This window comes from Scardinius erythrophthalmus (assembly GCF_964197995.2).
Source record: "Scardinius erythrophthalmus genome assembly, chromosome: 6".
In the NCBI taxonomy this organism is placed as follows: Eukaryota; Metazoa; Chordata; class Actinopteri; order Cypriniformes; family Leuciscidae; genus Scardinius; species Scardinius erythrophthalmus.
The window spans coordinates 7,061,598-7,089,271 of NC_138226.1; the positions used below are offsets into that span (position 1 = coordinate 7,061,598).

The following is a 27,674-nucleotide window of genomic DNA, read 5'->3' on the forward strand; positions in this document are numbered from 1 at the left end:
GTTATATATACTCCTATGATCTTCCTAAGTTTTCCGTTGTGGATTTAATAAATACCATATTTGTTTTCTACTCTTTTCATCGTGTGCATTACTACAGCAACCATTACAAGTCATGAAATTTTTTCAGCAGAAATGATTTCTGAAGGCTCATGTTACACTGAAGACAGGAGTAATGACTGATGAAAATTCATATGAATACATTCAATTCTAAAATATACCAAAATATGAATCAGTTATTTTAAATTATAATAATATATCTTAATATTACTGTTTTGATCAAATAAATGCAGCCTTGGTAAGTATTCAACTGCTATTGTTGACACTACTGTATATTCTGGAAATAACTGAAAAAAACGCTTATTGGGCAGGATGAAAAGACATTTCAATGCGCTTCCTACATTTTAATCAGGGTAATGAATAACAAGACAATCAGAGTGTATCAGAGTAAAAATATTTATCTGGATTGAAAGAAAAAGGTGAGGTAAACAAAAGTTGCAACAAATCAAAATATTCAAGGAAAGTAGAAGCTACTTCAATAAAGTACAGATGTACACTTCAGTACTTCACACTACTGTAAATGCAAAAATACAGGGACTATGTAAGAAAACATTTTCAGCATTATATTCACATGTTGATGTTATAAAAACATCAAAAAGCACCAGAGTCATACCTTTAATTTTACAGTGATTTTACTACTGGTACTACAGTGATTTTTCTTTGGCAAGCTGAGTATCTAAAACTCTCTGAAATGGCAGCAACAGCGTGTTTATTAAATATTTTCGCTAATATGTTTATGCATTATACTCACAATAAGATTAGAATTGGTCACAATAAGAAGTAATTAAGATTACTCACACAGATTTTCCCCCAGAAATTACCTTGGAAGACATTGGTTTCCAGTGTAAGTAATGTTGGGGAGCGAGCGGCCACTTACACCCTCAAATTAATCGACCATCTACATGGAGAAGCAGAGTCACATCAATCCTTGTGAAACATAAACCTTTTGATGATTTCTGGCAGCTGAAGCAAAGAGATGCATTGCAGACGCTCCTTGCCCATGATCTTCCGGATTCTAATGCGGCACAGGTCCATCAATCTCCTCGGGTTTCCTGTGTTAGAAAGCAATATTAGTGAGCACAGGTAATAGCAGTGCTCAATGCAGTTTAACTATAAAGCTTGTTGTATAATATCAAGGAAATGTAATTACCCTGCCTATGTGTTTATAGTAAATGCCTTTTTGTTACACATATTTATCCAATGAATTGAAAATAATGCATCGCTTACCATGTTATTGATTTTTCTTTCTAAGAAATGCCTTATACTGTATTGGCAGAGTCAACAGTAATTGTTAGTTATGAATGTGTGTTTGTCTACCCATGAGAGGGAGGAGCAGAAGTGTGTGTGTTTATATGTGTGCTCAAGGACACAAAAGACTGTGGTTCTACTGTGGTTCTTCTCCTAGAACCTTAAAAGGAAATCAGCCATCTTGGTTGAGTTTACTGGAGTTCAAGGACGTGAACATGAGGACGGTTTGCACCTGCAAGGCCTTGAGAAGGTTCTTGGAAACTTTGGGAAACTTACAACTTACGTCAATCAAGAAGGTTAGCACCTAACTTCAGTGGCAAACAACAGGAGTATCAAAGACTGAAGAGTTGATCGCCTCTTGGGATACTGACACGTCAGTACTGACGCCTAGAAGCCCAGAGCTGACTACACCTCTGATTCAAAGCGGGATTATTGTACTTTATACTTTAATGATGAAGTATTATGTGCCTTTACATTTTTGCATATTATAAAAAGAAAAGTAACCACCAATTAAAATAAATTTTATTGATTACAAAAACTGCCTACCAAGGCTTTGCTTTTTAGTGTTTTTAGTGTGACCCATCAATAACATGACATCATCTAAAACACAACTTACTTTTGGCCTCCTGGAAGATTCGAAGGGCTTCAGCGTTGACCTTTAAGAGAACCTTGCTGTCAGGATCGAGCTTGTACCAGGGGACCAGATACGGGTTAGCGCCATGGTCCAACAGCAAGCGAACAAAGGCTGGTTCGCATCCGAGTTTCAGAACTGCATCCAGCATACAGGAGGTCCGGCCCCTGACCAGCGCTTCCCTGTTCACGGGGCCATTGTAGTTGTAGTTTGGGTTGGCCCCAGCATTCAGAAGCATCTGGAAGCAGGGGAAGTGGTGGTAAACAGCGCTGATGAACAGTGGACAGACCGCCAGAGTTGCCAAAGTGTGAGTGCCGTACATAGCCCTCTGTTCCAGCCGGTGGTCAATATCAACATCAGCATTGAACCTGTGTGTATTACAGGCCACATACAGACTAATGAACTACCTTCAGTCAGAACTAAACTCTCAACAAAGCTGTTCTCATTTACATATTTGTTCTGTTAACATTTTGATTTATAATTGCAACGTCGTCTGACAACATCACCATACACAGACTGCAAGTTAAAGACAATCTGTGCTGTGATTTCAGCCATATTTACAAGTAAATGATAACGAGAGAACGTCAGAGGCGACATGATTGTTTTGTTTGTTTGTTAAATGCCCCAAAAATTGCCAAATACATTAAAATATAACCCACATATATTTTAATGGGCACCTTAGTCATTTCCTGCCAGTTGTGAGAATCGAACCCGCAACCTTTGGGTTACCAGTCTGACTCTCTAGCCATTAGGCCACGAATGCACACTCAAATTAGTCACTCAGTAATGGCAGAGTTTGCAAGATTTATCATTTGTTAAACGATCCTACCTGATCAGCTCTCTTAGGATGTCCACTCGCCCCAATTGTGCAGCGTTGTATATAGGTGTGCTTCGGTGATGCTGGCTGCCGTTCGGATCAGCACCAGCTTTCAGAAGGATCTTCACACAGTCCAGGTGTCCATTATACACAGCCATGAACAAAGCAGTCTGACCCTTCACATCCACCAGGTCCACTCCAGCTCCCTGAGAGATCAGGAACTCCACGCATGTGCTGTGACCCATCATGGCAGCAATACGCAGGGGCGTGCAGGGCAACAAACCACATGACCAAATCAACTTCTCGTTGATTCGCCTAAAAAAGAATTCAGTCTTCAAATTAGTTTATTTTTGCATGCTACACAGTTTTGGTAGAGAGTTAAGTCACCACTGTATGTGGGCCCTAAAGCAAACCATTGTGTAGGTTTTCTTTTTACAGAAGAAAAGATCTGATACTATTTCCATTTCGCTGTTTCGTCATGACTGAATGAATGAAGAAGGAAATTTCACCGTTTGAAGCTGTCATCTTGTAGTAGGGTCCTGAGAGTGTCTAGATCTCCCAAATGGGCAGCGTTGTGTAGACGCATGTCCTCACTCTGTTCCAGAGGCCTGTCGCCGAATTGCTCCTGGAGCCATTCCCTCAGGTTACGACCTAACAGAGACAAGATCAATAAATGAAGATAGATCTGTATGATAGGTGTATGTGTAGTTGTTGAAAAGCTTTTTAGAAACACAATGAAGATATTTAAAGCTCACTCTATGGACATAAATTACTAAAAGTAAATTCTCACATTTGTATCTGTAAGTGCCTCACATTTAACTCATACAGAGTAATAAGATTGTTTCACAGTACAATACAGATAAATTGCGACTTTATCTCACAATTCTGACTTCATAACACACAATTGCAACTTTATCTCATGCAATTCTGACTTTATATCTCGCAATTCCTTTCTACTGTTACACGCAATTGCGACTTTATACTGTAACGCGCAACTGCGACTTTATACAGTAACACACAACTGCGACTTTAAATCACGCAATTTTGACATTATAACACGCAATTGTGACTTTATATCATGCAAATCTGTATGGCAAGCCGTTTTAGCTTAAATTGTACCCAGTGTTACTCGCAGGGGTTAAAGTGAAAAAAAATCCTGAGCCTGAACATTTTTTGGGAGGCGCGGGTGGGGGTGGGGGGGGCTTCATTGGCACCATTTATTTTCAAGCATGTTAATGGCATATTTTTATGAATAAAGACCAGTATCACTGATATAGCTACTTATGTCTCTTTGTCCAAAATTTGAAACATTTATTAAGCTTAAAAAAATAACAACTTTTAATTTAAGTAAACTTAAAACAATCATCTCTTAAACCCATAATAAATGTAATATTTACCTGTACCTTACCTGTCTAACCAATGTGAATTATATAGAAATTGAATACGTTTATAAAACAGTCCGCACTGCATTAATTATAAATGAAAAATAGATTAATCCTTAAGCGTTTGGCAGTTAGTAATTTTCTCTGTTCCCATTGTTCTTTGGTTAACTTTACTAACAGAGAGAATTGCTGTCACTTACCCGCCGCTGCTGACAGGATCTCACACATTCTCTACTCTTTACGAACTATTTAAGATTGTATTTAACTAATTTTACTGTTCTTGTGAAGATACTCGACAAAACTGACATTTTGACATAGCCTAAATGTGTGTGTTATGGTTCGTACAAGCGCGAAAGGGAACTCGATGGCGCGCTGTCGACTGCGAATGCGATACTGGCGCGCGTCTTTCTGTGTGTGTGTGTGTGTGTGTGTTTGTGTGTGTGTGTGTTTCAGGAGGACATTCATTCACTGACAGCGCGTTCTCTTTTGTCTTCTCGCGCATTGATAGTTTAAAACATTTGCGTGAAGGAGAGCATGATCATATATAACCCAAAGGATGACAGAAAGAACAGACGCTGCGATAAATATTTTAACACGGTAGAGCTGGACAAATTAATCGCATGCGTTTACGTTGACAGCACGTTAGGCTACTTGTCATACATTGCTGACAGAAAATGTTGCGGTTTAAAGTGGACTCGTTTTCATGGTAGGCCTACATAGAATGTGTTTTTTTTTGTAAGCTACACAGAATATTTAATTAAATATTCAAATTAAATATTTAGCCAAGTCTGAAGTTACCAAGGAGCAGTGTATGTTAACGTTAGCTCAGTTATCAACAGGTGTAGACAGAAAATATGATTATCCTGACCTGAGCTAATTTACTAAACTAACTCACACCTCTCCTTTCTTTCTTTTCATCCATGATGACATTAAGTCACGTACCGTTACCTGTTGTTTCTGGCGCTTCATCGCTGTCTGTGCTGCAACCGCTAAGTTACTCGCTCATTAGAACATTCAGTGAGCTATTTTACACAGGCTCGGTCCTGCTCCTCCGTGTCAATGACGGCGTGCGGTTAAACATCATAACAAACGAATTTTAGTGGGGGTGGGAAGGACAACGGGATTTTGGAAAGTGTCCCCATAGGAAATTACGCCCGTGCAGGACATCATCCAAAGCTTCATGAACTAGCGCTCCTTTCCCCGACAACGCTAACGTGACGTATAAATCTCAACCACTCTGTGTTGCCAGGCCCCGCCCTGCTCTGCTTCTGATAGGCTTGTAACGTTAGTAGAGCTGCGTTTCTTTCATATGATTGGTAGGTGAAATCAATTGACTCGAAAATATTGAACCGCATGCAAGATTCAAATTTATTTTTTTTCTTCATCACGGCCGCACGCCGGAGATCCGGCACGGTGCCGGAATACTTTAAGCCCTGTACTCGTCGTAATTGCATTTTTACTAGTAAGAATTAAATTTGAGAGCTCTACGACTCAATTCTTACTAGTAGCAATTACAATTAGAGAGCTCTCTTATTCAATTATTACTAGTAAAAATAACAATTAGAGAGCTCTCTAATTGTAATTGCTACTAGTAAGAATTGAGTCGTAGAGCTCTCAAATTTAATTCTTACTAGTAAAAATGCAATTACGAAGAGTAACACTGGGTACAATTTAAGCTAAAACGGCTTGCCATACAGATTTGCATGATATAAAGACTCAATTCTTACTAGTAGCAATTACAATTAGAGAGCTCTCTTATTCAATTATTACTAGTAAAAATAACAATTAGAGAGCTCTCTAATTCAATTATTACTAGAAGAATTACATTTACAGAGCTCTTTAATTCAATTCTTACTAGTAACAATTCCAATTATAGAGCTCTACAAATGAATTTTTACTAGTCATATGTCAAGTCAAGTCAAGTCAAGTTTATTTATATAGCGCTTTTCACAACACAGGTTGTATCAAAGCAGCTTCACAGTAATAAATTAGAACAATACATCAATGTTTGTTTCTAGTGGAACGTCTACGTTTGGTAATGCTGATCAATAGTATCGTTGATTGATTAATTAAAGTAAATATCCCCAAATATCCCCAACTGAGCAAGCCAAAGGCAACAGTGGCAAGGAACCGAAAAACTCCATCAGGTGACCTAATGGAGAAAAAAAAACCTAGGGAGAACCCGGGCTCAGTCGGGGGCCAGTTCTCCTCTGGCGTTTATGAACTAGAGGTCGGATTTAACTGTAGGATTAAAAGTATTATATGAATGCCTGGCTGAAGAGATGCGTCTTTAATCTAGTTTTAAACTGGGAGAGCGAGTCTGAGCAACGAACAGTATCCGGAAGACTATTCCAGAGTTTTGGAGCTAAATGTGAAAATGCTCTCCCTCCTTTGGTGGACCTAGATATCCTAGGTATGACCAAAAGCCTCGAATTTAGTGATCTTAAAGAGCGCGATGGATTATAGGGCGATAGAAGATCCGTTAAATAGACTGGAGCTAAGCCGTTTAGGGCTTTATAAGTCAGTAGCAATACCTTGTAATTAATACGGGACTTTATAGGTAACCAATGTAGGGATGATAAAATCGGTGTTATATGATCATATTTTCTTGATCTAGTTAGAACTCTAGCGGCGGCATTTTGGACTAACTGTAGCTTGTTTATTGAGGATGCAGGACAACCGGCTAATAACGCATTACAGTAATCTAGTCTCGAGGTCATGAATGCATGAACTAACTTTTCTGCATCAGAAACAGATAGCATATTACGTAGCTTAGCAATGTTTCTAAGGTGGAAAAAGGCTGTTCTTGTAACATATGAAATATGATTTTCAAAAGACAGGTTGCAGTCTAATATAACACCCAGGTCTTTTACTGTAGAGGATGAAGTAACAGGACATCCTACTATGTTAAAGTTGTATTGTGAGAGGTTTTGTGGGTGGTTTTTTGAACCGATAAGTAGTACCTCTGTCTTGTCTGGATTTAATAAAAGAAAATTATGCGTCATCAAATCTTTTATATCTTTAACACACTCTGTCAATTTGGATAATTTAGCGTTTTCATCTGGCCGTGATGAAATATAGATTTGAGTGTCATCAGCATAACAATGGAAACTAATTCCATGTTTCCTTATAATATTTCCAAGTGGCAGCATATATATTGAGAATAATAGAGGGCCTAACACAGATCCCTGCGGCACTCCATAGTTTACTGGAGTTATGATAGATTTTTCTCCATTTAAATAAACAAAATGGTAGCGGTCAGATAAATACGATCTAAACCAGCTTAATGCTTGTCCTTGAACACCAGTATAATTTTGTAGTCGATCTAAGAGTATTGTATGATCTATAGTATCGAACGCAGCACTAAGATCAAGTAAAACTAATATTGAGATACAGCCTTGGTCAGAAGCTAAAAGTAAATCATTTGTGATTTTAACGAGCGCAGTTTCAGTGCTATGATGCGGCCTGAACCCAGACTGAAACTTTTCATAGGTGTCATTTTCTTGTAAGAAAGAGCCCAGTTGAGCGGACACAACTTTTTCTAGTATTTTAGACATAAAAGGTAGATTTGAAATGGGTCTATAATTTACTAGATTATTCGGGTCTAATTGTGGTTTCTTAATGAGAGGTTTTATAACTGCCAGTTTAAATGTTTTTGGAACATAACCTAAAGATTAAAGCTGCAAGCAGCGATGAAAGGGCCCTCGCACCCGTGCCATCAACACTCGGTGGCTTTAGGAAGACAGAGCATGGTTGGGAAATGTACATTTAAGGAGGTATATATAGTAAGAGTATGTCAAAGTTAGTAACAAAATGTTTTGTATAATGGTGATAATAGCATGCTTCATGACTCAGCTAAGTGTTGCTAGCATGTTTAGTCTGTTTCTAGCATGCTTAGTACACAATAATTATGTGGTTAGTACTGCATTACTGTGTTAACCATGTCAGTTTCTGTTGCCAGTAGGTGGCGTTATGACTATAGCTGAATATGAGCATGGATGTGTGTTCAGGACAGAACTCTTATCAAACATGTGAAGTTTGGTGCAAATTGGAAATTGCCTTCTTGAGTAACAAAAAAGTCATGTTTCATTGAATTAGCATTCTTTAGCACTTAGCTAAGCATTGTTAGCATGTTTTAACATGTTTCTAGCATGTTTAGAACTCAATGGCATTTTTAACATGTTGCTAGAACGGCATCAACGTGTTAAACATGTCACTTCCTGTTGCCAGTAGGTGGCGCTATTACTAAAAATGAACATTCTCATGTAGATGTATTCAGGCCATGACTCTTATCAAAAGTGTGAAGTTTGGGGCAGATTGGACATTCCATGCCTGAGTTACAGCAAATTCCTATTTAATTGCAATAATAGCATGCTTTAGCACTTAGCTAAGAGTTTGCTAGCATGTTTTAGCATGTTTCTAGTATGTTGTTAGCATGTTTAACACTTGCTGGCACTTTTTTATATGTTATTAGGAGTCCATAACAGTGTTAAACATGTCACTTCCTGTTGCCAGCAGGTGGCGCTATGACTGTAACTGAATATAAGCATGGTCATGTGTTCAAGACAGAACGCTTATCAAAAGTGTGAAGTTTGGGGCAGATTGGACATTCCATGCCTGAGTTACAGCAAATTCATATTTAATTGCAGTAATATCATTCTTTAGCACTTAGCTAAGTCTTTGCTAGTATGTTTTAGCATGTCTCTAGTATGTTGGTAGGATGTTTAGCACCTACTGGCATTTTTTTTTATATGTTATTAGGAGTCAAGAACAGTGTTAAACGTCACTTCCTGTTGCCAGCAGGTGGCGCTATGACTATAACTAAATATGAGCATGGACATGTGTTCAAGAGATAACTCTTATCAAACGTGTGAAGTTTGGGGTAGATTGTACATTGCCTTCTTGAGTAACAACAAAGTCCTGTTTCATTGAATTATCATGCTTTAGCACTTAGCTAAGTATTGCTAGCATGTTTTAATATGTTTCTAGCATGTTTAGAACTCAATGGCATTTTTAACATGTTGCTAGAACGGCATCAACGTGTTAAACATGTCACTTCCTGTTGCCAGTAGGTGGCGCTATTACTATAACTGAATTTGAGCATAGACATGTGTTCAGGCCATGATTCTTATCAAACGTGTGATGTTTGGGGCAGATTGGACATTCCATGCCTGGGTTACAGCAAATTCCTATTTAATTGCAGTGATAGCATGCTTTAGCACTTAGCTAAGTGTTTGCTAGCATGTTTCTAGTATGTTACTAACCTGTTTAGCACTTGCTGGCTCTTTTTTATATGTTATTAGGAGACCACAACAGTGTTAAACATGTCACTTCCTGTTGACAGCAGGTGGCGCTATTACTATAACTGAATATTCTCATGTAGATGTGTTCAGGCCATGACTCTTATCAAACGTGTGAAGTTTGAGGCAGATTGGACATTCCTTGCCTGTGTTACAGCAAATTCCTATTTAATTGCAGCAATAGCATGCTTTAGCACTTAGCTAAGTGTTTGCTAGCATGTTTTAGCATTTTTCTAGTATGTTGTTAGCATGTTTAGCACTTGCTGGCACTTTTTTTATGTTTTTATGTCCACAACAGTGTTTAACATGTCACTTCCTGTTGCCAGCAGGTGGCACTATGACTGTAACTGAATATGAGCATGGTCATGTGTTCAGGACAGAACGTTTATTAAAAGTGTGAAGTTTGGCGCAGATTGGACATTGCCTTCTTGAGTAACAACAACATCCTGTTTCATTGAATTAGCATGCTTTAGCACTTAGCTAAGTATTGCTAGCATGTTTTAAAATGTTTCTAGCATGTTTAGAAGTCAATGGCATTTTTAACATGTTGCTAGAATGGCATCAACGTGTTAAACATGACACTTCCTGTTACCAGTAGGTGGCGCTATTACTATAACTGAATGTTCTCATGTAGATGTGTTCAGGACAGAACGCTTATCAAAAGTGTGAAGTTTGGGGCAGATTGGACATTCCATGCCTGAGTTACAGCAAATTCCTATTTAATTGCAATAATAGCATGCTTTAGCACTTAGCTAAGAGTTTGCTAGCATGTTTTAGCATGCTTCTAGTATGTTGTTAGCATGTTTAGCACTTGCTGGCACTTTTTTATATGTTATTAGGAGTCCATAACAGTGTTAAACATGTCACTTCCTGTTGCCAGCAGGTGGCGCTATGACTGTAACTGAATATGAGCATGGTCATGTGTTCAGGACAGAACGCTTATCAAAAGTGTGAAGTTTGGGGCAGATTGGACATTCCATGCCTGAGTTACAGCAACTTCCTGTTTCATGGCGAAACATCGAAATTTGTCAGGCCGCCGAGGACCCGCCCTTTGACGAAAACTCAAGATCTTCGCAATTTAACGTCGCAAAGGCCTTAAGATTACACTCACCAAATTTGAAGATGATCAGATTAAAACTGTAGGAGGAGTTCGTTAAAGTACGAGGCCTGAAAATGTCAAAAACTGCACAAAAATCTGAGAGGAAGTTCAAAATGGCTGACTTCCTGTTGTGTTTAGGGCTATGCTCCAAGAGACTTTTTTGTAGGTATTAGTTCATTACATGTATGTACCGAATTTCGTGCACGTACGTGGAACGTTGCGGGAGGCGCACTCCGTTGAACTTTTATAGGTGGCGCTATCGAGCCGTTTTGCCCCGTCCAATTCTGAAACCTATATCAGATGTAAATTTTCGCCAGTTCTGACGCGTGTGCAAAGTTTCGTGAGTTTTCGAGCATGTTTAGGCCCTCAAAAATGCAATTCAATGCGGAGAAGAATAATAATAATAATAATTAAAGCTGCAAGCAGCGATGAAAGGGCCCTCGCACCCGTGCCATCAACACTCGGTGGCTTTAGGAAGACAGAGCATGGTTGGGAAATGTACATTTAAGGAGGTATATATAGTAAGAGTATGTCAAAGTCAGTTACAAAATGTTTTGTATAATGGTGATAATAGCATGCTTCATGACTCAGCTAAGTGTTGCTAGCATGTTTAGTGTGTTTCTAGCATGCTTAGTACACAATAATTATGTGGTTAGTACTGCATTACTGTGTTAACCATGTCAGTTTCTGTTGCCAGTAGGTGGCGTTATGACTATAACTGAATATGAGCTTGGATGTGTGTTCAGGACAGAACTCTTATCAAACGTGTGAAGTTTGGTGCAAATTGGACATTGCCTTCTTGAGTAACAACAAAGTCATGTTTCATTGAATTAGCATGCTTTAGCACTTAGCTAAGCATTGTTAGCATGTTTTAACATGTTTCTAGCATGTTTAGAACTCAATGGCATTTTTAACATGTTGCTAGAACGGCATCAACGTGTTAAACATGTCACTTCCTGTTGCCAGTTGGTGGCGCTATTACTATAATTGAACATTCTCATGTAGATGTGTTCAGGCCATGACTCTTATCAAAAGTGTGAAGTTTGGGGCAGATTGGACATTCCATGCCTGAGTTACAGCAAATTCCTATTTAATTGCAATAATAGCATGCTTTAGCACTTGGCTAAGAGTTTGCTAGCATGTTTTAGCATGTTTCTAGTATGTTGTTAGCATGTTTAACACTTGCTGGCACTCTTTTATATGTTATTAGGAGTCCATAACAGTGTTAAACATGTCACTTCCTGTTGCCAGCAGGTGGCGCTATGACTGTAACTGAATATAAGCATGGTCATGTGTTCAGGACAGAACGCTTATCAAAAGTGTGAAGTTTGGGGCAGATTGGACATTCCATGCCTGAGTTACAGCAAATTCATATTTAATTGCAGTAATATCATTCTTTAGCACTTAGCTAAGTGTTTGCTAGTATGTTTTAGCATGTCTATAGTATGTTGGTAGGATGTTTAGCACCTACTGGCATTTTTTTATATGTTATTAGGAGTCAAGAACAGTGTTAAACGTCACTTCCTGTTGCCAGCAGGTGGCGCTATTACTATAACTGAATATTCTCATGTAGATATGTTCAGGACAGAACGCTTATCAAAAGTGTGAAGTTTGGGGCAGATTGGACATTCCATGCCTGAGTTACAGCAAATTCCTATTTAATTGCAATAATAGCATGCTTTAGCACTTAGCTAAGAGTTTGCTAGCATGTTTTAGCATGCTTCTAGTATGTTGTTAGCATGTTTAGCACTTGCTGGCACTTTTTTATATGTTATTAGGAGTCCATAACAGTGTTAAACATGTCACTTCCTGTTGCCAGCAGGTGGCGCTATGACTATAACTGAATATGAGCATGGTCATGTGTTCAGGACAGAACGTTTATTAAAAGTGTGAAGTTTGGCGCAGATTGGACATTGCCTTCTTGAGTAACAACAACATCCTGTTTCATTGAATTAGCATGCTTTAGCACTTAGCTAAGTATTGCTAGTATGTTTTAACATGTTTCTAGCATGTTTAGAAGTCAATGGCATTTTTAACATGTTGCTAGAATGGCATCAACGTGTTAAACATGACACTTCCTGTTACCAGTAGGTGGCGCTATTACTATAACTGAATATTCTCATGTAGATATGTTCAGGACAGAACGCTTATCAAAAGTGTGAAGTTTGGGGCAGATTGGACATTCCATGCCTGAGTTACAGCAAATTCCTATTTAATTGCAATAATAGCATGCTTTAGCACTTAGCTAAGAGTTTGCTAGCATGTTTTAGCATGCTTCTAGTATGTTGTTAGCATGTTTAGCACTTGCTGGCACTTTTTTATATGTTATTAGGAGTCCATAACAGTGTTAAACATGTCACTTCCTGTTGCCAGCAGGTGGCGCTATGACTATAACTGAATATGAGCATGGTCATGTGTTCAGGACAGAACGTTTATTAAAAGTGTGAAGTTTGGCGCAGATTGGACATTGCCTTCTTGAGTAACAACAACATCCTGTTTCATTGAATTAGCATGCTTTAGCACTTAGCTAAGTATTGCTAGTATGTTTTAACATGTTTCTAGCATGTTTAGAAGTCAATGGCATTTTTAACATGTTGCTAGAATGGCATCAACGTGTTAAACATGACACTTCCTGTTACCAGTAGGTGGCGCTATTACTATAACTGAATATTCTCATGTAGATATGTTCAGGACAGAACGCTTATCAAAAGTGTGAAGTTTGGGGCAGATTGGACATTCCATGCCTGAGTTACAGCAAATTCCTATTTAATTGCAATAATAGCATGCTTTAGCACTTAGCTAAGAGTTTGCTAGCATGTTTTAGCATGCTTCTAGTATGTTGTTAGCATGTTTAGCACTTGCTGGCACTTTTTTATATGTTATTAGGAGTCCATAACAGTGTTAAACATGTCACTTTCTGTTGCCAGCAGGTGGCGCTATGACTATAACTGAATATGAGCATGGTCATGTGTTCAGGACAGAACTCTTATCAAACGTATGAAGTTTGGGGCAGATTGGACATTCCATGCCTGAGTTACAGCAACTTCCTGTTTCATGGCGAAACATCAAAATTTGTCAGGCCGCCGAGGACCCGCCCTTCGACGAAAACTCAAGATCTTCGCAATTTAACGTCGCAAAGGCCTTAAGATTACACTCACCAAATTTGAAGATGATCAGATTAAAACTGTAGGAGGAGTTCGTTAAAGTATGAGGCCTGAAAATGTCAAAAACTGCACAAAAATCTGGGAGGAAGTTCAAAATGGCTGACTTCCTGTTGGGTTTAGGGCTATGCTCCAAGAGACTTTTTTGTAGGTATTAGGTCATTACATGTATGTACCGAATTTCGTGCACGTACGTGGAACGTTGCGGGAGGCGCACTCCGTTGAACTTTTATAGGTGGCGCTATCGAGCCGTTTTGCCCCGTCCAATTCTGAAACCTATATCAGATGTAAATTTTCGCCAGTTCTGACGCGTGTGCAAAGTTTCGTGAGTTTTCGCGCATGTTTAGGCCCTCAAAAATGCAATTCAATGCGGAGAAGAAGAATAATAATAATTAAAGCTGCAAGCAGCGATGAAAGGGCCCTCGCACCCGTGCCATCAACACTCGGTGGCTTTAGGAAGACAGAGCATGGTTGGGAAATGTACATTTAAGGAGGTATATATAGTAAGAGTATGACAAAGTTAGTAACAAAATGTTTTGTATAATGGTGATAATAGCATGCTTCATGACTCAGCTAAGTGTTGCTAGCATGTTTAGTCTGTTTCTAGCATGCTTAGTACACAATAATTATGTGGTTAGTACTGCATTACTGTGTTAACCATGTCAGTTTCTGTTGCCAATAGGTGGCGTTATGACTATTGCTGAATATGAGCATGGATGTGTGTTCAGGACAGAACTCTTATCAAACGTGTGAAGTTTGGTGCAAATTGGAAATTGCCTTCTTGAGTAACAAAAAAGTCATGTTTCATTGAATTAGCATTCTTTAGCACTTAGCTAAGCATTGTTAGCATGTTTTAACATGTTTCTAGCATGTTTAGAACTCAATGGCATTTTTAACATGTTGCTAGAACGGCATCAACGTGTTAAACATGTCACTTCCTGTTGCCAGTAGGTGGCGCTATTACTATAAATGAACATTCTCATGTAGATGTATTCAGGCCATGACTCTTATCAAAAGTGTGAAGTTTGGGGCAGATTGGACATTCCATGCCTGAGTTACAGCAAATGCCTATTTAATTGCAATAATAGCATGCTTTAGCACTTAGCTAAGAGTTTGCTAGCATGTTTTAGCATGTTTATAATATGTTGTTAGCATGTTTAAAACTTGCTGGCACTTTTTTATATGTTATTAGGAGTCCATAACAGTGTTAAACATGTCACTTCCTGTTGCCAGCAGGTGGCGCTATGTCTGTAACTGAATATAAGCATGGTCATGTGTTCAGGACAGAACGCTTATCAAAAGTGTGAAGTTTGGGGCAGATTGGACATTCCATGCCTGAGTTACAGCAAATTCATATTTAATTGCAGTAATATCATTCTTTAGCACTTAGCTAAGTGTTTGCTAGTATGTTTTATCATGTCTCTAGTATGTTGGTAGGATGTTTAGCACCTACTGGCATTTTTTTATATGTTATTAGGAGTCAAGAACAGTGTTAAACATCCCTTCCTTTTGCCAGCAGGTGGCGCTATGACTATAACTAAATATGAGCATGGACATGTGTTCAAAAGATAACTCTTATCAAACGTGTGAAGTTTGGGGTAGATTGTACATTGCCTTCTTGAGTAACAACAAAGTCCTGTTTCATTGAATTAGCATGCTTTAGCACTTAGCTAAGTATTGCTAGCATGTTTTAATATGTTTCTAACATGTTTAGAACTCAATGGCATTTTTAACATGTTGCTAGAATGGCATCAACGTGTTAAACATGACACTTCCTGTTACCAGTAGGTGGCGCTATTACTATAACTGAATTTGAGCATAGACATGTGTTCAGGCCATGATTCTTATCAAACGTGTGAAGTTTGGGGCAGATTGGACATTCCATGCCTGGGTTACAGCAAATTCCTATTTAATTGCAATAATAGCATGCTTTAGCACTTAGCTAAGAGTTTGCTAGCATGTTTTAGCATGCTTCTAGTATGTTGTTAGCATGTTTAGCACTTGCTGGCACTTTTTTATATGTTATTAGGAGTCCATAACAGTGTTAAACATGTCACTTCCTGTTGCCAGCAGGTGGCGCTATGACTGTAACTGAATATGAGCATGGTCATGTGTTCAGGACAGAATGCTTATCAAAAGTGTGAAGTTTGGGGCAGATTGGACATTCCATGCCTGAGTTACAGCAACTTCCTGTTTCATGGCGAAACATCGAAATTTGTCAGGCCGCCGAGGACCCGCCCTTTGACGAAAACTCAAGATCTTCGCAATTTAACGTCGCAAAGGCCTTAAGATTACACTCACCAAATTTGAAGATGATCAGATTAAAACTGTAGGAGGAGTTCGTTAAAGTACGAGGCCTGAAAATGGCAAAAACTGCACAAAAATCTGAGAGGAAGTTCAAAATGGCTGACTTCCTGTTGTGTTTAGGGCTATGCTTCAAGAGACTTTTTTGTAGGTATTAGGTCATTACACGTATGTACCGAATTTCGTGCACGTACGTGGAACGTTGCGGGAGGCGCACTCCGTTGAACTTTTATAGGTGGCGCTATCGAGCCATTTTGCCCCGTCCAATTCTTAAACCTATATCAGATGTAAATTTTCGCCAGTTCTGACGCGTGTGCAAAGTTTCGTGAGTTTTCGAGCATGTTTAGGCCCTCAAAAATGCAATTCAATGCGGAGAAGAAGAAGAAGAAGAATAATAATAATAATAATAATAAACAGAGCAATTCCAAGAGGGTCCTCACACCATCGGTGCTCGGGCCCTAATAATAATAATAATAATAAACAGAGCAATTCCAAGAGGGTCCTCACACCATCGGTGCTCGGGCCCTAATTAAAGCTGCAAGCAGCGATGAAAGGGCCCTCGCACCCGTGCCATCAACACTCGGTGGCTTTAGGAAGACAGAGCATGGTTGGGAAATGTACATTTAAGGAGGTATATATAGTAAGAGTATGTCAAAGTCAGTTACAAAATGTTTTGTATAATGGTGATAATAGCATGCTTCATGACTCAGCTAAGTGTTGCTAGCATGTTTAGTGTGTTTCTAGCATGCTTAGTACACAATAATTATGTGGTTAGTACTGCATTACTGTGTTAACCATGTCAGTTTCTGTTGCCAGTAGGTGGCGTTATGACTATAACTGAATATGAGCTTGGATGTGTGTTCAGGACAGAACTCTTATCAAACGTGTGAAGTTTGGTGCAAATTGGACATTGCCTTCTTGAGTAACAACAAAGTCATGTTTCATTGAATTAGCATGCTTTAGCACTTAGCTAAGCATTGTTAGCATGTTTTAACATGTTTCTAGCATGTTTAGAACTCAATGGCATTTTTAACATGTTGCTAGAACGGCATCAACGTGTTAAACATGTCACTTCCTGTTGCCAGTTGGTGGCGCTATTACTATAATTGAACATTCTCATGTAGATGTGTTCAGGCCATGACTCTTATCAAAAGTGTGAAGTTTGGGGCAGATTGGACATTCCATGCCTGAGTTACAGCAAATTCCTATTTAATTGCAATAATAGCATGCTTTAGCACTTGGCTAAGAGTTTGCTAGCATGTTTTAGCATGTTTCTAGTATGTTGTTAGCATGTTTAACACTTGCTGGCACTTTTTTATATGTTATTAGGAGTCCATAACAGTGTTAAACATGTCACTTCCTGTTGCCAGCAGGTGGCGCTATGACTGTAACTGAATATAAGCATGGTCATGTGTTCAGGACAGAACGCTTATCAAAAGTGTGAAGTTTGGGGCAGATTGGACATTCCATGCCTGAGTTACAGCAAATTCATATTTAATTGCAGTAATATCATTCTTTAGCACTTAGCTAAGTGTTTGCTAGTATGTTTTAGCATGTCTATAGTATGTTGGTAGGATGTTTAGCACCTACTGGCATTTTTTTATATGTTATTAGGAGTCAAGAACAGTGTTAAACGTCACTTCCTGTTGCCAGCAGGTGGCGCTATGACTATAACTAAATATGAGCATGGACATGTGTTCAAGAGATAACTCTTATCAAACGTGTGACGTTTGGGGTAGATTGTACATTGCCTTCTTGAGTAACAACAAAGTCCTGTTTCATTGAATTAGCATGCTTTAGCACTTAGCTAAGTATTGCTAGTATGTTTTAACATGTTTCTAGCATGTTTAGAAGTCAATGGCATTTTTAACATGTTGCTAGAATGGCATCAACGTGTTAAACATGACACTTCCTGTTACCAGTAGGTGGCGCTATTACTATAACTGAATATTCTCATGTAGATATGTTCAGGACAGAACGCTTATCAAAAGTGTGAAGTTTGGGGCAGATTGGACATTCCATGCCTGAGTTACAGCAAATTCCTATTTAATTGCAATAATAGCATGCTTTAGCACTTAGCTAAGAGTTTGCTAGCATGTTTTAGCATGCTTCTAGTATGTTGTTAGCATGTTTAGCACTTGCTGGCACTTTTTTATATGTTATTAGGAGTCCATAACAGTGTTAAACATGTCACTTCCTGTTGCCAGCAGGTGGCGCTATGACTATAACTGAATATGAGCATGGTCATGTGTTCAGGACAGAACGTTTATTAAAAGTGTGAAGTTTGGCGCAGATTGGACATTGCCTTCTTGAGTAACAACAACATCCTGTTTCATTGAATTAGCATGCTTTAGCACTTAGCTAAGTATTGCTAGTATGTTTTAACATGTTTCTAGCATGTTTAGAAGTCAATGGCATTTTTAACATGTTGCTAGAATGGCATCAACGTGTTAAACATGACACTTCCTGTTACCAGTAGGTGGCGCTATTACTATAACTGAATATTCTCATGTAGATATGTTCAGGACAGAACGCTTATCAAAAGTGTGAAGTTTGGGGCAGATTGGACATTCCATGCCTGAGTTACAGCAAATTCCTATTTAATTGCAATAATAGCATGCTTTAGCACTTAGCTAAGAGTTTGCTAGCATGTTTTAGCATGCTTCTAGTATGTTGTTAGCATGTTTAGCACTTGCTGGCACTTTTTTATATGTTATTAGGAGTCCATAACAGTGTTAAACATGTCACTTCCTGTTGCCAGCAGATGGCGCTATGACTATAACTGAATATGAGCATGGTCATGTGTTCAGGACAGAACTCTTATCAAACGTATGAAGTTTGGGGCAGATTGGACATTCCATGCCTGAGTTACAGCAACTTCCTGTTTCATGGCGAAACATCAAAATTTGTCAGGCCGCCGAGGACCCGCCCTTCGACGAAAACTCAAGATCTTCGCAATTTAACGTCGCAAAGGCCTTAAGATTACACTCACCAAATTTGAAGATGATCAGATTAAAACTGTAGGAGGAGTTCGTTAAAGTATGAGGCCTGAAAATGTCAAAAACTGCACAAAAATCTGGGAGGAAGTTCAAAATGGCTGACTTCCTGTTGGGTTTAGGGCTATGCTCCAAGAGACTTTTTTGTAGGTATTAGGTCATTACATGTATGTACCGAATTTCGTGCACGTACGTGGAACGTTGCGGGAGGCGCACTCCGTTGAACTTTTATAGGTGGCGCTATCGAGCCGTTTTGCCCCGTCCAATTCTGAAACCTATATCAGATGTAAATTTTCGCCAGTTCTGACGTTTGTGCAAAGTTTCGTGAGTTTTCGCGCATGTTTAGGCCCTCAAAAATGCAATTCAATGCGGAGAAGAAGAATAATAATAATAATAATAATAATAATAAACAGAGCAATTCCAAGAGGGTCCTCACACCATCGGTGCTCGGGCCCTAATTAAAGCTGCAAGCAGCGATGAAAGGGCCCTCGCACCCGTGCCATCAACACTCGGTGGCTTTAGGAAGACAGAGCATGGTTGGGAAATGTACATTTAAGGAGGTATATATAGTAAGAGTATGTCAAAGTCAGTTACAAAATGTTTTGTATAATGGTGATAATAGCATGCTTCATGACTCAGCTAAGTGTTGCTAGCATGTTTAGTGTGTTTCTAGCATGCTTAGTACACAATAATTATGTGGTTAGTACTGCATTACTGTGTTAACCATGTCAGTTTCTGTTGCCAGTAGGTGGCGTTATGACTATAACTGAATATGAGCTTGGATGTGTGTTCAGGACAGAACTCTTATCAAACGTGTGAAGTTTGGTGCAAATTGGACATTGCCTTCTTGAGTAACAACAAAGTCATGTTTCATTGAATTAGCATGCTTTAGCACTTAGCTAAGCATTGTTAGCATGTTTTAACATGTTTCTAGCATGTTTAGAACTCAATGGCATTTTTAACATGTTGCTAGAACGGCATCAACGTGTTAAACATGTCACTTCCTGTTGCCAGTTGGTGGCGCTATTACTATAATTGAACATTCTCATGTAGATGTGTTCAGGCCATGACTCTTATCAAAAGTGTGAAGTTTGGGGCAGATTGGACATTCCATGCCTGAGTTACAGCAAATTCCTATTTAATTGCAATAATAGCATGCTTTAGCACTTGGCTAAGAGTTTGCTAGCATGTTTTAGCATGTTTCTAGTATGTTGTTAGCATGTTTAACACTTGCTGGCACTTTTTTATATGTTATTAGGAGTCCATAACAGTGTTAAACATGTCACTTCCTGTTGCCAGCAGGTGGCGCTATGACTGTAACTGAATATAAGCATGGTCATGTGTTCCGGACAGAACGCTTATCAAAAGTGTGAAGTTTGGGGCAGATTGGACATTCCATGCCTGAGTTACAGCAAATTCATATTTAATTGCAGTAATATCATTCTTTAGCACTTAGCTAAGTGTTTGCTAGTATGTTTTAGCATGTCTATAGTATGTTGGTAGGATGTTTAGCACCTACTGGCATTTTTTTATATGTTATTAGGAGTCAAGAACAGTGTTAAACGTCACTTCCTGTTGCCAGCAGGTGGTGCTATGACTATAACTAAATATGAGCATGGACATGTGTTCAAGAGATAACTCTTATCAAACGTGTGACGTTTGGGGTAGATTGTACATTGCCTTCTTGAGTAACAACAAAGTCCTGTTTCATTGAATTAGCATGCTTTAGCACTTAGCTAAGTATTGCTAGTATGTTTTAACATGTTTCTAGCATGTTTAGAAGTCAATGGCATTTTTAACATGTTGCTAGAATGGCATCAACGTGTTAAACATGACACTTCCTGTTACCAGTAGGTGGCGCTATTACTATAACTGAATATTCTCATGTAGATATGTTCAGGACAGAACGCTTATCAAAAGTGTGAAGTTTGGGGCAGATTGGACATTCCATGCCTGAGTTACAGCAAATTCCTATTTAATTGCAATAATAGCATGCTTTAGCACTTAGCTAAGAGTTTGCTAGCATGTTTTAGCATGCTTCTAGTATGTTGTTAGCATGTTTAGCACTTGCTGGCACTTTTTTATGTGTTATTAGGAGTCCATAACAGTGTTAAACATGTCACTTCCTGTTGCCAGCAGGTGGCGCTATGACTATAACTGAATATGAGCATGGTCATGTGTTCAGGACAGAACGTTTATTAAAAGTGTGAAGTTTGGCGCAGATTGGACATTGCCTTCTTGAGTAACAACAACATCCTGTTTCATTGAATTAGCATGCTTTAGCACTTAGCTAAGTATTGCTAGTATGTTTTAACATGTTTCTAGCATGTTTAGAAGTCAATGGCATTTTTAACATGTTGCTAGAATGGCATCAACGTGTTAAACATGACACTTCCTGTTACCAGTAGGTGGCGCTATTACTATAACTGAATATTCTCATGTAGATATGTTCAGGACAGAACGCTTATCAAAAGTGTGAAGTTTGGGGCAGATTGGACATTCCATGCCTGAGTTACAGCAAATTCCTATTTAATTGCAATAATAGCATGCTTTAGCACTTAGCTAAGAGTTTGCTAGCATGTTTTAGCATGCTTCTACTATGTTGTTAGCATGTTTAGCACTTGCTGGCACTTTTTTATATGTTATTAGGAGTCCATAACAGTGTTAAACATGTCACTTCCTGTTGCCAGCAGGTGGCGCTATGACTATAACTGAATATGAGCATGGTCATGTGTTCAGGACAGAACTCTTATCAAACGTATGAAGTTTGGGGCAGATTGGACATTCCATGCCTGAGTTACAGCAACTTCCTGTTTCATGGCGAAACATCAAAATTTGTCAGGCCGCCGAGGACCCGCCCTTCGACGAAAACTCAAGATCTTCGCAATTTAACGTCGCAAAGGCCTTAAGATTACACTCACCAAATTTGAAGATGATCAGATTAAAACTGTAGGAGGAGTTCGTTAAAGTATGAGGCCTGAAAATGTCAAAAACTGCACAAAAATCTGGGAGGAAGTTCAAAATGGCTGACTTCCTGTTGGGTTTAGGGCTATGCTCCAAGAGACTTTTTTGTAGGTATTAGGTCATTACATGTATGTACCGAATTTCGTGCACGTACGTGGAACGTTGCGGGAGGCGCATTCCGTTGAACTTTTATAGGTGGCGCTATCGAGCCGTTTTGCCCCGTCCAATTCTTAAACCTATATCAGATGTAAATTTTCGCCAGTTCTGACGCGTGTGCAAAGTTTCGTGAGTTTTCGCGCATGTTTAGGCCCTCAAAAATGCAATTCAATGCGGAGAAGAATAATAATAATAATAATAATAATAAACAGAGCAATTCCAAGAGGGTCCTCACACCATCGGTGCTCGGGCCCTAATAATAAACAGAGCAATTCCAAGAGGGTCCTCACACCATCGGTGCTCGGGCCCTAATAAAGACGAGTTAATAATATTGAGGAGAGGCTCTTCCACTACAGGTAACACTTCTTTCAATAGCTTAGTTGGTATAGGATCTAGTAAACATGTTGTTGTTTTAGATGAAGTAAAAAGTTTATTTAACTCTTTTTGTTCTATAGTTGTAAAGCACTGTAATTGTTCTTGCGGGGTGATAATTGAGGCTGAATTATAAGGCGCGATTGAGGATTGAACGTTTACAATTGTGGTTCTGATGTTTTCTATTTTCTCAGTGAAGAACTTCATGAAATCATTACTACTAAACTGTAATGGAATATTTTGTTCAGGAGACATCTGTTTATTTGTTAGTCTCGCCACGGTGTTAAATAAGAACTTAGGATTGTTATGGTTGTTTTCTATTAGTTTGCGTAGATGCTCAGCCCTGGCCGCTTTTAGGGCCTTTTTATAACGTGACATACTGTCTTTCCATGCGATTCTAAAGACCTCTAAGTTGGTTTGTTTCCATTTACGCTCTAAATTACGGGTTTCTCTCTTTAGAACACGCGTAGTATTGTTGTACCATGGTGCTTTACTTTTCTCTCTGACCTTTTTTAATCTAATGGGCGCAACAATATCCAATGATCCAGAGAGAATGGTGCTCATAGTGCTAGTTAATTCCTCAAGTACCCCTTTTCCACCAAGGCAGTGCTGGTGCCGGTTCGGAGCCGGTGCCTACTCGCGAACCAGTTCTTTGTGTTTCGACAGCCAAAGAACCGGTTCTCGGCCAGGAAAATTGGTTCCAGAGCGGCACCAACTCTTCGCTGGACTAGAACCGTTCTTTAATCACGTCATGCTGGGGGCGGGGTTATTGTCGAACTTCTTCTCGAATGTATCCTCCGTCCGAGCAGCACAAATGTGTTCTAAATGTCTTCTTCTGACCCCAATATAGGATCGCAAAGCAAGGAGAAACATTTGCAGAAAGACGGTGTAGTCCGCCATTGTAATTGTTATGTTTGAATTTGGCGCAAGCGTTTCTAAGGAAGCTAAAGGGGGTCGCAGCTCAGCGCCGCACCACGTCTTTTAAATTCAAACACATTATTCTTTAGAAGTGTACACACACCGGCGGCGCCGTTTGGCGTCTGTCCGCGGCGCCCAGCAACAGCTCAGGACCGTGTTCAAAATCCTGCCGCGCAACAGAGCGCCATTTAACCGACGTTACATAGTTTTATATTAAATTTGCATGTATGTGTCTCATATCGTAGTTAATGTATGACTTCACCATGTGCTGCAATATACATTTAGGTTAATATTCATTTACAGAAATCAGAAAATTGCTGATGTTATCGGATTTTCAGGTGAGAGATGTAACGTTACTAGACGTGGCGCTGCGCGTCAGGTTTACGACCCCCTTTGTAGCCTATGGCAACGTACACAGTGATGACGTCGTTCGCTGGGCTCTCTAGTCAGTGGAAAAACAAACAGGTTCTGAGAAGGTTCGCAAGTTGAACCAACTTTGAACCAGCACCAGTTCCGAACCAGTTCTTTTTTGGTGGAAAAGGGGTAAAGTTCATCTGTTTGTTTGGGTTCACTGAGCAGCTGAGACAGATCCGATAAGCTGTTTGAAAAATTATCTATGGTGGATGGAAGGATTGTTCTGCCTAATCGATAACGCGGCGCAGCATGATATATTACAGGAGTACGTAATATGCAAGTTACCATGTAATGGTCAGTAACATCGTCACTTTGTGGAATGATATCTATATCGGTTGGATCGGTTCCATGTGATATAATTAAATCGAGTGTATGATTAAATCGATGAGTCGGTCCGGTAATGTTTTGCTTGACCCCAAAGGAGTTTAATAAATCTGTAAACGCAGCCCCTAACACATCATTTTGATTATCTACATGGATATTAAAGTCTCCAACAATTAATGCTTTATCGAAGTTAACTAATAGGTCTGAGAGAAAATCTGCAAACTCTTTTAGGAAATCAGCGTAAGGCCCAGGCGGTCTATATACGGTAGCCAAGGCTAGAGATAATAGGGATGTTTTTCGTGCTTATAGGAGTATCCTGCTGGAGTAGACTCATTTAAACCAAAATAATCATTTGGTTTAAGCCAGGTTTCAGTAAGGCAAAGTACATCGAAGCTATTATCTGTGACTATTTCATTTACAATAACTGCCTTAGGTGTGAGTGATCTAATGTTTAGAAGACCTAGCTTTAAAAATTGTTTTTGATTACCAATAGCAACATTTTCTGGTTTAATAACAATTAGATTTTTACTAGATCCTGCAGTAGATTTATGATTTGATCTCACTAAACGAGGAATAGACACAGTTTCTATGCAATGTTCTACACTATTTATATCAGTTAAATTGGTGCAGCAGAGACTATGATTTGGACTTTTGTTTACTAGTCAAAAGGTATTTAACATTTTGGAGATGTTATCTGACAGAAGATTCGATCCGAATCTGCTTGGGTGTAAGCCATCAGCACGGTAAAGCCTAGGACGCTCCCAAAACAGATTCCAATTATTTACAAAGAGAAGTTTCTGCTCATTGCACCATGACATTAACCATTCATTAAGCGCAAATAATCTACTAAACTTTTCATGACCTAGTCGGTACGTGGGAAGCGGTCCTGACACAATAATCGTTATATCAGGCGATGTGCTGCGTACCGTGTCGATCAGATTCCTGAAGTCTTTCTTCAGAACCTCCGTCTGGCGCAGTCTGATGTCGGCCCCTCCCGCGTGCAGGACAACGGTTCCGTCGCGCTCGTTCAGAATCTCGGGAACGTGAGCAGCGATTTCAGAAACACGAGCACCAGGAAAGCAGTGACTATGCACCTTACTTTTATTTAACGTAACGTGTACGTGTCGAACGATGGAATCGCCGATGATCACAGCATCGCGTTCTGTTTCGCGAAGAGGGGAGAAGCGGTTTTGTGTGGATATCTCGAAAACCGGGAGGGTCGGAGAGAGTTTTCTTGGTCTAGACCTGACTCGCGACTTCCGCTGCGGAAAAATCCAGGCTTCGTGATGGCATGTTGGAGCCGGAGTGAACGAGACCATGGCTGATCGCGACCTCGACGTTCGGGACCGATGTTGAGGAACGCACGGAGTAGACGAGGTCGGAGTCAGCGGGTTAGTAACGTTAATCTCTGATTTGTGTGCCTCGGCACGTGATGTTTCAAGAGCTAACCGCCGGTCTATCAGCTCGGCTTTTCTTACTAAAAGGTCGTGGATCTGTTTCTCAACAGCTTCCAGCTCAGACTGCACCGCGTGCAGCTCAAATGTGTCCTCACCTGCACCAAAAGGTAGACTACTTACATTTGATATATTCGCCATTTTAACAGATGGACAGTAAGTTAAGTTAGCAACGACGCTACCAGTGGTGCTATCAATATTAATACTAATTTATGGCTTAAGTCTTGGATACAATCCGTCTTTTCAGTGGTACGGGTGTAGAGTAGACGCACGATAGGCGAAAAAATGTTTGTTTGTAAATGAGTGCGGAGAAGACGCGTTCAGCCGTCTCCATTGACTTCCATTCATTTTTAATTACGGAGCTCTACAATTGAATTGTTACTAGTAAGAATTCCAATTAGAGAGCTCTCTAATTCACTTATTATTAGGAACAATTCCAATTAGAGAGCTCTACAATTCAATTATTTCTAGTAACAATTACAATTAGAGAGCTCTCTAATTAAATTCTTACTAGTAAAAAAACTAATTAAAGATATGTATAATTGCAGAGCTCTGTAAATGAATTAAAGAGCTCTGCAATTGCATTCTTAGTAGTAACAATTAAAATAGAGAGCTCTCTAATTGGAATTCTTATTAGTAACAATTCAATTGTAGAGCTCCGTAATTAAAAATGAATGGAAGTCAATGGAGACATATGACTAGTAAAAATGTATTTGTAGAGCTCTATAATTGGAATTGTTACTAGTAAGAATTGAATTAGACAGCTTTGTAATTGTAATTCTTACTAGTAATAATTGAATTATAGAGCTCTCTAATTGTAATTTTTACTAGTAATAATTGAATAAGAGAGCTCTCTAATTGTAATTGCTACTAGTAAGAATTGAATTGTAGAGCTCTCTAATTGGAATTGTTACTAGTAAGAATTAAATTAGACAACTTTGTAATTGTAATTCTTACTAGTAAGAATTGAATTGTAGAGCTCTCTAATTGAATTCTTACTAGTAAAAATGCAATTACGACGAGTAACGCTGGGTACAATTTAAGCTAAAACGGCTTGCCATAAATCTGACTATATCACGCAGTTTACAATTCGCAATTGCAAGTTTTTATCACGCAATTCTGAGAAAAAAGTTCAGAATTGCTAGATGTAAGTCAATTGCAATAAAAAAGTCAGAATTGTGAGATGTCACAATTACCTTTTCTTTCTTTTTTTCAAATTCTGTGGTGGAAACAAGCTTCCATAGAAATGGCTTTCATTCAGATATTTGAAAATGTCTTGCATTACTATCTGTCAAACTACCCCTCAATCAATCTCCGCCCGAGACTGTAGCTGAACTTTCAGAATAAATAGAATCGACTGGTCACGAGGTCTACATCAGCCACGCCTCTCGCGATGTTTGCAATATCGCACATGAAGTAAACAGCACTTTTGAATTAGACAATAACCAGAAACGTTTTCCCATGGTTATGTGCTGCTACAATGCCTTTATGCACAAGAATAAAGTTATAGGCTAAACAAGCCTGTTATTTAAACATATTTAAATACTATTGCGTTTCCAGAGAAAACGAACTTTTGACGTTGCGATTGTAAGACAGGTTCAGCTTCAAATGGGTACATTGACCGTAGTTTCAGTAATATAGCCTCGTGCATATCTTTCACTTGGGTGTGTGAAAGAGGCTTTTCAACAATTATGTCCACAATAGATCTGCATTGAACATAATGCCGTATTAAACAGCTGAAAAACGTATGTTCATTCTTATATAAATGTTTAGAATAAGTCAGACATTCGGATCAGAGGTACAATCACATACCAGCTGTGTTTGGGCGCTGAACATTCTCTCTATCAGCCATCATGCACTGTCAGTCTACTTCAAAATAATGTCATAAACCACAACCAATGACTAAAACTGTCGTAAGCGTCTGTGCCTTTCTCTTGATGTTGTTTTTAGCAGCAGCATGGACTCATAACTACATCACTGTAAGAGCTTCTCTGATTGGCTGACTTGCAGTTGTCTGGCTCATGCTCATCTGGTCTTAAGGTGGACTGCTGCAAGTTCTTGCATAGCCTACCTATCT

The 27,674-nt window shown here is 39.1% G+C and overlaps 1 protein-coding gene across 1 annotated transcript; it reads right to left on the reverse strand.

Annotated features, from left to right (window-relative positions):
- Window positions 1-439: 439 nt before the first annotated feature.
- asb1 (ankyrin repeat and SOCS box containing 1) lies at window positions 440-27,628 on the reverse strand. The gene is made up of 5 exons (XM_081367893.1): window positions 27,410-27,628; window positions 3,263-3,404; window positions 2,766-3,068; window positions 1,922-2,304; window positions 440-1,109 (listed from the first exon to the last, which is right to left on the reverse strand). The coding sequence occupies exons 1-5, from the start codon at window positions 27,450-27,452 to the stop codon at window positions 979-981; spliced, it is 1,002 nt and encodes a 333-aa protein (XP_081224019.1). The 5' UTR covers window positions 27,453-27,628; the 3' UTR covers window positions 440-978.
- Window positions 27,629-27,674: the final 46 nt, after the last annotated feature.

Bases quoted from the DNA above. Each gene is read 5' to 3' on its own strand.
- asb1 (XM_081367893.1), bottom strand. From the start codon at position 27,452: ATGATGGCTGATAGAGAGAATGTTCAGCGCCCAAACACAGCTG. The intron at 3,405-27,409 runs GTATGTGATTGT...TGTCTCTGTTAG, and splicing joins TCAGCGCCCAAACACAGCTG to GTCGTAACCTGAGGGAATGG. The intron at 2,305-2,765 runs GTAGGATCGTTT...TAATACACACAG, and splicing joins ATCCTAAGAGAGCTGATCAG to GTTCAATGCTGATGTTGATA.